The sequence below is a fragment of the Daktulosphaira vitifoliae genome, unplaced genomic scaffold (assembly GCF_025091365.1).
Source record: "Daktulosphaira vitifoliae isolate Bord-2020 unplaced genomic scaffold, ASM2509136v1 Scaffold_1, whole genome shotgun sequence".
NCBI classification, from domain to species: Eukaryota; Metazoa; Arthropoda; class Insecta; order Hemiptera; family Phylloxeridae; genus Daktulosphaira; species Daktulosphaira vitifoliae.
Window position 1 is genome coordinate 29,296,508 of NW_026099572.1, and position 13,211 is coordinate 29,309,718.

The window sequence follows — 13,211 nt, forward strand, 5'->3', positions numbered from 1 at the left end:
TCAAGAAGCTTTAGAAATACAAAAACATGAAGCCATAGAAATATAATAACAAAAATATTAAGAAGCCATAAAAATGTCAAAACAAACAAATCAAGAAGCTTTAGAAATACAAAAACATGAAGCCATAGAAATATAATAACAAAAATATTAAGAAGCTATAAAAATATAATAACAAACAAATTAAAAAGCTTTAGGAGTGCAAAAATAAGAAGCATATCAAATATTAAAAAGTCATAGAAGTGTAATAACAATTATATTAAAAAGCTATAGAAATACATAATAAATGAGTCCTAAAATTTTCTAATTTTACTAGTAATAATCAAGTTCCGGATAAAAATGTGGATTTTATTTAAAGAATGCAGTTAAAAACTAATTCATATCTGATAATATACAAAATGTAGATAATTAAAAATAACCAAATTTTTTCTTAATATTGTATTTATTTTGCAAGTTATTAGCGGGTTATTGTAGCCAATTTGTAGAGTAGAATTAAACATAAAAATTGAAAAAAAAAGGTCTTATTAATTTGATAAAATTTAATTTTTTGTATTTAATTTTACAATATTTAGTAAAATATTGCTATTAGGTGACTTATAATGTTTTAAGATCATTATGGATAAATGAGTACATATGATAGTAAAAGTTTTAATGCAACAGCAATATCAATTAACTTTTTATTATTATTATAATATTAGTTTAAAATTTGTTTTGAGAAAATTGATCAACAATATAAAATACTTTATTTGACACAATTATTCTTAAGACAAATTTTCAATTAACGATAGTAATAACTTAAGTTTGCTAAAAATATTAAGTTTATTACACATGCGTTATTTATACACATGAAACCTAGAAATTTGAACAGTCAATTTAACAGCTTTTTTTCTATTATTCTAATTATTAGAGCAATGATTTAACTAATTATTAGTTAAATAATATCTAATTATCCAAGTAACTTTAATAACTAGTAATACGTCATTTCATTCATCGTTCAATCAGTTGCCAAATAATAACTCTTTTTCAAATAATGTGTACTCCATTTATCAGTAGACTGTGCTTAAATAATTTTACCTCTTTCATGTTATTATGATCAACAATCCAGTTTCGTTTTCTAAATCTATAAATAAGCAACAACTCGAATGATAAGAGATTACATGACATGTATTACGTAGGTGGTTTTTCTTTATCTCGTGATCAGGTGTTAAAAACCAAAGAAAAAATTAACCAAACACGAGCACGTGAGTGACCTAACCTGATATTTCTCTGTAAATAAAATGTCTAGTCTAAGTAAAGTTTAATAAGAACAACAAAAGGTGCGACTTCAAGGACATGTTAGTTAAGACTGGGTAATTAAAACAAATTTTCTCATATGGCACAATTGTTTGTTTGTGTATCAGACTTTGGTCTAGACAAAGATATTATGAAAATACACGTGTTTAACCTAAGTGAACACGTGAAATGTTAATAACGGATTATCGAAAATTTTTACCAAAGTGAAATATGCTTTTCTTTCACGTGTAAATTTATTTTGTATTAAGGTGTAAATAGGTTACTATGCTTAAATGTTTTTTAAATTATTGTTTGCTTATACGTTTTTGTAGTATTTTATTAGCACTATGTCATGTTCACGGCGATTATGATCATTAAAACCGTCACACTAATCTACTTAAGATTTTTAAAATCATTGCGTTAGCTGATCGATTCGACATAATTGTCCTGATATTAGAATTAATATCTAGCTCACATGTAGTATATGAGGTTTTAATGCCAACCCACTATGGGCAATACTGGTGAAAAACATTTTTATCTTAATTACCTATGAATAGACCAATTGACTTAAATTAATTAGCTTCTAATATACTTTCTTAATGATTAGATAAAATTCGATGGAGCTGATATATTAGTTAATACACAGTAGTTTATTAGGAACTTACACCACAACTTTCTTTATTCGTGTACTCCAAATTTCTTAGATAACACTAGTTTGATTTTTATACGCAGAGAGTTGTCGTCAACTTTCTCTTTGAATGAAAAAATCTTAATAATTAATTAGTTTTAGAAAAAAATAAGTATCTTCTTGCTCACATATACATGATAACATGAAAACATTATAAATAGCTTTTAAGGCGAGAAAGATAACATACCTACTAATAATAAATATTGAGTACGTTTTTTTCGAAATAAAAAAAAATACATTAGGGTTTTTAACGAAAAATTTTATCTCAAATAATTATTTGCAATTAACACTGAAATAATTCGAGCTTTCAATTTTACTTTGATGGTTTTTAAACCCTTTATACTTTCTTCATTTAAAGGGTTTAATAAATTGAATATTTGAGAATGACATTGTGGTCCGATACACCCGAATGGAGCCTTCTGAAAATAGAACAATGGGTATATATGAACTAAACTAAGAGACTGATGCAGCCGCGAGATCCATCATGTTTGTTTCCCGACATGATGTTGACGTTCAAGGCTTTATCAATAAGAAGAAGTACTTAAATTAAACGCAGAGCGTTCTCCTTCTCAATAACACCAAACTATTTATTATTGTTGTTACCGGTCGGTATTTTTGCCGCACATAGTATCGAAGAGAAGGTCTCCATTATTAGATTTAATCTTATAATAGTCGCGATCAAAGTGCCGAGCTTGAAAATAATTATATCTATACACATTTTTTAGTCCTACATAATTTACTGTAAGAGATAAGTTTACAACACCTTGAACCCTACTTTTTTTAAACCTATTACTCTGTTGTTATCAAGACTTCGACGTACACGTTTGTTCGTTTACTGAAATAAAAACTTTTTTTGTCAAAGTGAAACAAAAAAAATAAAACAAAAATGAACGGATTTGCGTTAAAAACAATTGCTATAACTTTGCTTGTGTGTGTTATAATCGATGTAAGTATTTCCATCTCAATTACATTATTTAATATTTGCACTCATATTCATGGTTTTAATTTTTTTTTATTTGGACTATAAATGTTTAACTTAAATAATACAATAAAAAACTATAACAGGAAATACCAGGAGTATTATTAAAATTACAGATTATAATATTTATGTCATAAAGTATATTCGACTTATATATTATACAATTAATAATTTTTAGGTTCAATATCATTTAAACGATATTATCTATATTCATAGGCGAAACTAGACCTTTGTGTTAGACCAGGCCAAAAAAAAATTAGATCAAATTTTAAATGACTAGTCCTTTTTGTCCTGTACTACTGTAAATAGAAGATATTAAATTAGCACTCCCAAATTTTTTTTAAAAATAATTATCTGACTAATCGATAAGTTTTCGACGAAAACCAAAAGGTTCCTTTACAATGTCTACAATGTTCTAATATATAAATTTTATAGGAGATAGAACCCTTTAGTTTTCGTTCAAGATCTGTTATTAGAAATAATCAAACAATTTTATTTTGCATTAAAAAATATTTGAATAGTTTTATCATTATTCAACGATATTTTTACAAGATTACTTATGGGTGAACATGTAATAATCAAAATTTAAAAAGTTACATAAATTACCATAATAATCTTTATATAGATAAAATGAGAGACTATTGCTGTTGATTGTATTTCAAATTGATAATAAATTCTATACACTATCTCTTATTCTTTAAGATTTTTTGTTTTTTATTATTATTAATTAGGTACATACGAAATGATAGTTAAGTTTAACAATTTTGTGACATCATTCCTGTGGTCGAGTTTTACGTTTATTATCTGAAAAGGGTTTTAAATATTAAGTCTGGCCTAGTCGCCTGTTGAACCGTAATTTCGCCTTTGTATATATTTAAATAAGGTAGTCAATAGGATTAACTAAAACTAAACACCCGTGTAACAGATTTTTTTTTATTCTCTAGCTATTCTTACACTCATATTCTATACCAAATTTGACACACATAGGTTAAATACATAAAAGTTGTTTACTGTTTCTAAGAATGATTTTATTATGAAGTGAAAATAGTTCATGATGTTTGTGAGACAAATGTTTCTTACTTAACCAGCTACTTAATACACCCGAGATTTTTGTAATGGTAACTGGTTGCTTTAAACTTAAATTTATAACGGTTATGTTATTCAAAAATATGCAATAGCGAAATTTCTTAAGCTAAATGTGATTTCTTGTAAAAACTAGGAAAATTGTTTAGAAATTCTACCAAATTCATTAACAAAAACAATTTAACTAGAACATACAGTGGCAGATTTAATACTGCAAATATTGAAACTTATACAGTAGATTGCGGATTTATAGTTTGAGAACCCCAGTGTTATTTACAAAATATAATTTTTAGAAAGTGAGCATGAAATAGGCATTAAATTTTTGAATTTAACAAGAAATTTCGTAAAAATTTACGAAATAATTAAGATTTTTTAATCAATAGCAAAAGTACTTTATTTAAACACTAACACAATAAATAAAACTAAATACAGCTATACTAAAAGCATTTATTACAGCCATTAATAAAAGCTTTAAAAATATGGTTTTATTAAAAATTTTGCTAAAATAATATTTAGATACGCTATAATTTATTGCTCAACTATCACAGTAATTGAACGTTTTATCTTTAAATTATTGCTATTCCTATTTAGAATAAATCTAATATGATTATTGGTAATATTTGCCAACGTATATGCCAAATGCCGAAATTCTACTATGAATAAAACATTGTGTCAGTCATACGGATGTGATGATGTTCACATTGAACAAAATTGAACTTGAATAAAATTTATTCTAAGATCATAATGCTCCCTTTAATTTATTCTGTAAATGAAAAAAATATTTGCTTCTTGTATACAAAAATGATTTTGTTTTTTTCTTAATGAGATGCGATAAACACTCAGAGATTATAACTGTAAATTAAATTCACCTAGTTAAAAAAAATTAAGTCATTTAATTAATTACGTATTTTTTGTTAAACTAGTAAAAATAAAATATTTTAATCCAAATTATTCTAAAAAAATTATCCATTAGAATATATGGTATAAATTAAGGGACAAATTATAAATAGTTAAATATAATATAAAATCCTTAATAATTACTATAGTGTTACTATTTTCAACGTACTATGAAAGCAATATTAATAAAAATACAATTAATTAAATGACCAATACACTCATTACTTGTTAATAAAATATGGATTATATACAAAATCCGATTTCAGTCTATTTTTTACAATATTTTTATATATAATAGTATGACCAATTAGATTTGTTAACTGAAACTCAATGTAGCAAAACAATTTATAAAAACTGTTAGTAAATTATTCGAATAAAGTATAATAATTCTGATAACCAATACATTTGTAAATTATATATTGACCACTAATTTCTCCATTAATAATTAAACGAACTTTTGTAATTATTTTGTCCATTGTGTGTGTTAAGCGCTTTCTAGCTAAATTAAAACATGCTTGTGAATGGATATATGTATCAGAAAATTAATTACCTACATGGAGTCAATTGTTTATTAATTTTTAATTATTTAGCGGAGTCGTGCTGAAACACCGCAAGACATTAATAAAGGTACTTCAATGTCCGACAAGGTGTCAAGTTTTATAAGTAATTTTAAGAGTACTGCCTCTGAGGCGCTTAGCAAGATTCAAACGAACACAAGGCCTGTACAAGAGATGGATGCTACTAAGAAAGTAGAGCAATCTTTGTCAAGTGCACAAGGTTTCTTTCAGGACACTTTTTCAAAGTTCAAACATGCCTTAAGCACTAAACCTCAAGCACCGATTAATAACAAACATGATGATTTTGACGAAGCAATCAAGGCATTTGATGACTATGCACAAACAACACTCAATAAGAAATATTAATTTAAGATACATATATTTTTGTTAAAAATTTTGGTACCCTTTTTGATATTTAATTTTTTTTTTCTTTGTATTTACTTTCATCGACTACCATTGTTGTTAGCGTAGGAATCAATTTTAAAATTAAATGAACATTATTTTATTAATACTAATCTATTTATTTTAAGTTTTGTTTTGGAAAACTTTGAGATATGTTTTTTTCTTGCGCCAAACAATACTCAAAATTACAGTAATTCACAATATATTTATAATGAAGATCAATATATTTTAAACTATTAAATAATACTTTATAAAATTAATTCCAGAATACATTAACAGTTAGTTAATTAATAGTGGAGTTCTTAATTTGTAGTATATATTATAATTAATATAACTTTATAGGCATTTTATTGTAATTTGAAGTTCCTACAATTTATAATCTTACACTTAACAACTTTTAAATAACGACTGTATTTGGGAAATATAATGTTGATTAAAACAGTTGTTTTAATTGGTTATCAAATTGTTGATTTTTTTCACATGATCATACTACTCTTGCTTATTACTTAAGCAGTAAACGTTGGAAACATGACTTATAATAAAAACAATATCTTCATTTAAAATTGAACTACAATTGGTAATTTTGTACTGAATCTACTCATAATTCTTATTTTATTTCTTAGGGATTATATTTATAAAATAATGAAGGTTCAATTACAAACTATCTCAATACAGTTAGTACTTTGAACTCTAATAATGATTAAAAGAAAAAACAGACTAGAACATATTTCCATGCAAATATGATGTTAATTTTACTATTATTAGTTACAACAGTACATGATTCATAAAGTTTACTTCTACATTACTTATACGTAATAATAGTTTTTCAGTATAATATAAATTTAAATCGTATTTGAACAAACAAATGGTTTCTTTTAATTACTTATCTAGGTCGATAATTAGTGAATCATTTTTTACTTATTAGTCATCTATGGTAGAATTAATAAAGCTAATGGTAAGGCGCATATAGACCTCTTGAACTTGATAAACGGATAATGATATAATTTTAACATTGAAACAAGTCAACAATACTTTTGTGTATAGAAATCTGACTTAAAAAACAACTAAATTTCTAACTTTTTTTTTTTTATAATATTTAGTTGACTCGAGCAAATGAACAACAAGTATTGCCAGATGGTCCGATAATTACCGAAGAACCACCCAAGAGCTTCAAAGATAAATTTAATGGTTTCGTGACCAGCGTTAAAGAGGGTGCATCTGATGCCTATGAGTCTGTGTCTGACAGCGTATCTGATGCGGCCAAAAAATTGGACGAAAAGCGCAAACAGGCCGTGGCGGGAACCAAGAAGCTCGTAAATGGTGCCATCGAAAAGATCAAAAACACTTACAACGGATACAAAAACCCAGAACCAAACGAAGAAGATGTTCCAGCTAAAGTTCAAGAGACCGCAGAAGACTTGTACCAAGAAACAGTGAAAAATATTCCACAAAAACCAGAAAAGTTTACTTCTTAATAAAATGTAACCATTTTGAATTTATATGTGTACAATTTTACCATTATTAAATTATTTACCATTTTAATTTATGTTTGTAACTGTGAATACTTTTACACGAAATAATTATGTGTACATTAAATATAAAATAGATAAACTGATAATTCTTTAAGTTATCATAGATTTTTGAACTTTATTACTCGAATTTTATTTGTAAGCACAGTTCCCAATAATTATTTATGATGTATTTCTTTATATGATTTAAATAAAATAAAATTTTATCCATTTGTATATGGCGGAAAAGTGATACAGATATTTTAAAATTGTATAGACAATGTCAAACTTAATTTTATTTAATTATAAAGAAGACAACTTTATGTTAAGCACTTTTATGAAAATGGAGGCCACTGATATTAGGATTAGTCAGTCGTTTAAATGAAAACATTTTCTTTTTAAATATTAAATTTAATATCATTTGTTTGCAATTATAATTGACTATACATTATTCATATTATTTATAGTATTTGATCTAATTATGAATCAGGCATTTTTTGTTTTTATTAACGCAGATAATAAATTTTATCAAAATCAATTGATCGTCTCAACATTAACACAATTATATTTTTTACGATTATTTAAGAATTCAAAATTAACTAAAATTGTTCTCTCAAAATAATGCAGTGAAAATCAACTTAAAATATTTTTTTATTGTTCGGTTTTAACTTTCGGATTATTCCTGTTTATGAATTTTTCAGACTTTTGTAATATACCAAATACTAATAATAACTTCAAATACTTTTCACATTGATTAATATACAAGTATATAAATTTAAACAGTGTCTTGTATAATAATTATACATTATTTTTAATTATTTTTAATTATTTAAAATACATTTATATTTTTTTATCAGATTTTCGATGTTTTAAAATAGCAGTACTATAATTTATTTGTACAATATATACTTTAGAGTGTATTTTTGTAAATACTATCTAGTAATTTGTAATTATAATGACGACAGTCAAATGTTTTTATTAAAAACAGAAATACCACAAGTAGATATTACAACAATAAGTTTTTATCAGTGGTGATAATATTACACTGCCGAGTATCAGAGTTCATAATTATGAAATGAGTAAATGATCATATCATCAATGGTAATATTAAATTTTATTGATATAATCGATTAAAACTGATAGTTCTACAGTAGTCAGATTCAAGTACTACACAAGGTCTATTTTGTTCATTTTATTAGTTCACAACTATTTTTATTTTACCTCATAAATTATTCTACACCAAGAAAAACAAGCATGGCAAAGTTACTTCGTCGATTTATTACCTTAGTGGTAGTCTCATATTTCATTATAAGCGTAAGTATGAAGATTATATTTACTAATACTTTTAAGTCTTGTGTAAATTTTCAATAATTTTGAATGATATGTTTTTGAAAAATGTATACGACATACAATTTACATAAAAAAAAAAATTCTAAAATCTATGTTTCATTAATTTATCCTCATTTAATATAATATTTAAGAACTATATTTTCAAAATTATTTTATTTTGCTCACTAAATCCCATAGAAGACAATAATTTTTGAAATAAAACTACATATTAATTACATGTTTAGCAAGTTATCAAATATTTTTTCAATTAAATATAATGATTGTGTATAATCACAAAACTTTAATATTCAATATTGGTTTAAAATATTAAGTGAATAATTAGTTTTAGATTAGTTTATATAAGATTCTCATATATCACTAAGTATAAATTTGGTCAATGTTGCTTAGATGTATAATCAGTTATCATGTTAAAAATTACCAAAAAACTAACAAAAATTGTTTATGAATTCAACAATCATAGGTTCTCCCTTGAGTAAAACTAAATATCTGTTTAAAAATTAACTTTGGGATGGGAAACTTTTTATGTGTTGTTTTACATGGTAAAAGATATGTTTAAAATTAATACATATATGAAAATAACTGAACAAAATCTATTTGATCGATATTATTAAACCTTATTTGCGATAAAAACAAATAAATATAAGAATAAACGTTCTTACAAAATTATTTTGGAAAAAGAGTCAATTGTCAATTTTAAAACAAAATTTATATACGTTTTCTCATAATCGATTTTTAACGTTAAACAGAAACATAATTTTAATAAACAAAAAGACAATAAAAAAGTTTTCAGTCGCCGATTGAAAAAGATAAACTTATATTTACAAAACTGCAGTAAAATCTCTCCGACAGACAAATATAAAAATTAACAATCTCAAATATTTTATAAGATATTGTCAAATCAAGTTGGAATATTATTATAATTTATTTAGCGGTCAATAAAAGGTCACGCAAACTTTTTATCGTTAGTAGCCAAATTGTTTTAATTGCAGATTAAACTGCCTTTGTTTATTATTCATTAACACTATTTAATAATAATTCTCACACTAATCTCATTAAAATGAGCCCAAATTCTATGAATAAAAAAGAAAATTAACAATTTTTAATAAATTATTTAAAAGTATTGATTGTTTTTTTTATACTTAAAACTTTATCAAAAGTAAAAAGATACTATCAAAACTTTAATTTAAATAAAAAACTCTTATGGATCTTTAATGTTTCAATCGTCAATCTTGTAATACCAATTTTAAAACGAACCATCAACAAGTCTATTATACTCTAAAAACGGCGTATTCGTCCATTTTTGTCCACTTAATATTCTATTAAATGTAATAATGTAGGGTTCTTTAGCATAAACCCGCTATTCATAAATATAAGTCGGTATGCCTAAACAGTTTATGTGTGTAAGGTTCAATATATCAACATCCGCCCAAAATTATTTCACAAAAAGTCTATTGTGGTTCAATAAAATTTAAACGTTCTGCGCAAAACCAAATGAAAATTGTTTAAGTCAGTATTTGTTTTTAATATTTTGCAGCAATGTTATTATAACTATTTTAATAAAACAATTGAAGTCAAAACGAAACAGTCTTAATGTGATTTTTAAAAATGATTATTTTGATTTAAAAATTATTACTTAAATGTTATTGAAATTGCGGTCATTAGTAAGTGGGAACAGGAAGAACAAATCATTTTTTTCAAACTTCATGGCCCTGTTGTTTATATTCAAATTATTTTAATGCCTCTTAAATTTTCAAATAAAAGGAAGTAATCATTATGGTAAGGTTATATATATTACGAGTTCATCTAGAGCGAACGCAAAGAGTAATTTTTTTTCAGTAAATATCAGCAATGATCATAACTTAGCATTGTTAACGCAAAATTTTTCAAGGTAACCTCGCGATTTCATTCAAATAACAGACAACTACGACATGTATATTATAATAATCGGAAGAAATATCCGGTATAATAAAAAGATTGTATATATTTATTTTTATAGTCACCTAGCAAGACAAATGAATATTATTTAAATCACCTGTATCAAAGTTGATTTTGTTTTTAACAGAGTCATCACATACTCTCAGTTCTAAAAAGCTTTTTCTCGAAATAATTATAGCGAACTCTTCTATTAGTTTTTATTCAAATTAATATTTTATACTTTGTTCGGGAATTTCAGTAAATAAATCCTCTTATCTTTTAAATACATAATTAGAATTAATGCATACGAATCAAAAAAACACTGATACGTTTAATATATATTATTAATACCATAGATTTTTTATTAACTTTATTTTAATTAATTTTTAATGTTTACAAAAATAAATTTTAAATATTAGTACAGATAACACGAAACTAAATTGCACCATTTCAAAAAAAAAAACAAACAATAATTTTCCCTTTGATGACTGACAACAGAGTGGTTTCTTTGTTTTTTTAGAACGTATACGCTAACGAAGATGCAACGACAATTGAGACCGCCCAGCCATCGATTGAAAACAAATTGACTGATTTTGTAAAAACTTTGAAACAACAGGCGTCGGCAACATTGGATAGCGTTGAAAATACAGTCTTGAATAAAATACCCGCTCAAGTCACTGATAATCTAAGGAACACCGAAAACAAACTAATCGGCGATGAAGCTCTGGACCGATTGGAGAGCTCGAAGAGAGACACCATTACCAAAGCTAAACAGCTGCTGAACGACGCTATGCTCAAACTGAAAAATACGGTCGAAGAACTCAAAATGAAACATGCTCAAGCCGAAGAAGACGTATCGTCAACATTAGACAATATTTTCGAAAAAATTGAAACGGACGGCAAGGCGGCATTCGATTATACTTCCAGTGTCCTCAGCGAAACTGCAGAAAAAGCCAAGGCTGCTGTAGAAAAATCGCAAAGAGATAATGGACAAACTTCGACTTAATTCCGCCCAAACTGTTTGCACTGTAATAGAATTTTGCTTTTTCTTCGATATTGGTGTAATTCGCGTCAACAATACAGTGCCCATAAAACAGATTATTTTAATTATTATAAGAAACCCAATTTGTCATTGTAGGGTGTATTCAAATGCATGCAAATTTTGAAAATAAAAACATCGGCAAAATATCAAACTATAAAATGTTTTAATCGTTTTTAATAGATATTTTTAAATCAATTGTTCTTTATGATATATTTTATCAATAAATTGAAAATAAACTTTTGATTTTTTTTTTTTATTACACTTGTAATGTAACAACACTTGTGTCGTCTTGTAAAAAACTGTATTAATTATAGTTATTACTATTCCACTAAAAATATAATTTACCAAGTATATGGTAAAAAAAACAAAAAAATTTCATTCCATATTTGGTTATTTACTTGATTATTTTCAAAAATAACTACAGTTAAACACATAATAACTATTAATGATACGAATAAATTATAAATTATATTGTATTTATATAGTATAATATTTTAAACTATTTTCAATCATTTTAATTATCAACAACAATATATTAACTGGCAAACAAGCCAATATTTTAGCTCAAAATTTTCATTGGCTTTGAAATTATCAATTTTATATTACATGTCATATTTTAAACACCAACCTAACAGTTCAGGAATAGAATAGGTCATTCAATTATGGCACTTTGTCATTACGTTCTCTCGATGTCATCGCTCGTTTTAGATTCATAAAATATAGATGTTAATTTCCATGGTAAACTTCAATCCAATTGTTTTTCTCTAAAGACTATTATAATAAAATTCAGATTTTTGATAACAGTAGTTAAAGAAATATCAATTTTTATATACCAACTAAAAATTAGCACACAAAGTTTACTGATGCGTTGCTTTTTATAAAACATTTTCTTGTCATCTGTATACTTTCCAAATAACACCTTAAACTACATGAGATTCTAGTTTAAATTTTAAAAATCTATTGGTTAAAACTAAAAATTTGAAAAAAAAAATGACTACAGGGAATTGGGCCAAAATTTTTTTTTTAATATCGGAAAATATGAAATAATATGTAAATACATTAAAAAAATATTCAAATCATTGATAAATTATTAAAAAAAATTCTTAATTCGTCCAAAATTTAATGTTAGTAAAAAATTAATCTTGGATACCTTAGTAAACTTTAAATTCTAAATGGTATAATAAAAACAGAGGCTGTTAAATATGAAATATTACCACTATTTTTTGTATAAAATAATTTTTTTTTTAATTTGAAGACCATTTTCCATTGAGACACAATAATAACTTGATAAATAATAGTCAGATATCGCTCTCTTATTAGAAAGCATCTTAAAAAAAGAAAATAATGGTATTTCAACTTTCTTTCAAATGCAAGTAAAACATTTTGTTTTATAGCTCGTCAATGGCCAACAACTTCAGACTTTCCAAGGAGTAAAAAAACATTTAGAAGATTTGATGCAAAGGAAATCCGAGTCCATGAAATATGACAGTCATCCGGATGTAATTGCTACGATTACGAACAC

At 25.4% G+C, this 13,211-nt stretch overlaps 2 protein-coding genes across 3 annotated transcripts; both read left to right on the plus strand.

Annotated features, from left to right (window-relative positions):
- Positions 1-2,549: 2,549 nt before the first annotated feature.
- Positions 2,550-7,525, plus strand: LOC126895205 (uncharacterized). 2 transcript variants are annotated; one of them, XM_050666821.1, is made up of 2 exons: positions 2,550-2,903; positions 5,507-5,982. In XM_050666821.1, the coding sequence occupies exons 1-2, from the start codon at positions 2,844-2,846 to the stop codon at positions 5,837-5,839; spliced, it is 393 nt and encodes a 130-aa protein (XP_050522778.1). In that variant the 5' UTR covers positions 2,550-2,843; the 3' UTR covers positions 5,840-5,982. The 2 variants fall into 2 exon arrangements, with proteins under 2 accessions (XP_050522778.1, XP_050522777.1); XM_050666820.1 differs by lacking the exon at positions 5,507-5,982 and adding an exon at positions 6,976-7,525 and having other exon boundaries at positions 2,580-2,903.
- A 977-nt stretch (positions 7,526-8,502) lies between these two features.
- LOC126895204 (uncharacterized) lies at positions 8,503-11,932 on the plus strand. Its single transcript, XM_050666819.1, has 2 exons — positions 8,503-8,697; positions 11,168-11,932. The coding sequence occupies exons 1-2, from the start codon at positions 8,638-8,640 to the stop codon at positions 11,651-11,653; spliced, it is 546 nt and encodes a 181-aa protein (XP_050522776.1). The 5' UTR covers positions 8,503-8,637; the 3' UTR covers positions 11,654-11,932.
- Positions 11,933-13,211: the final 1,279 nt, after the last annotated feature.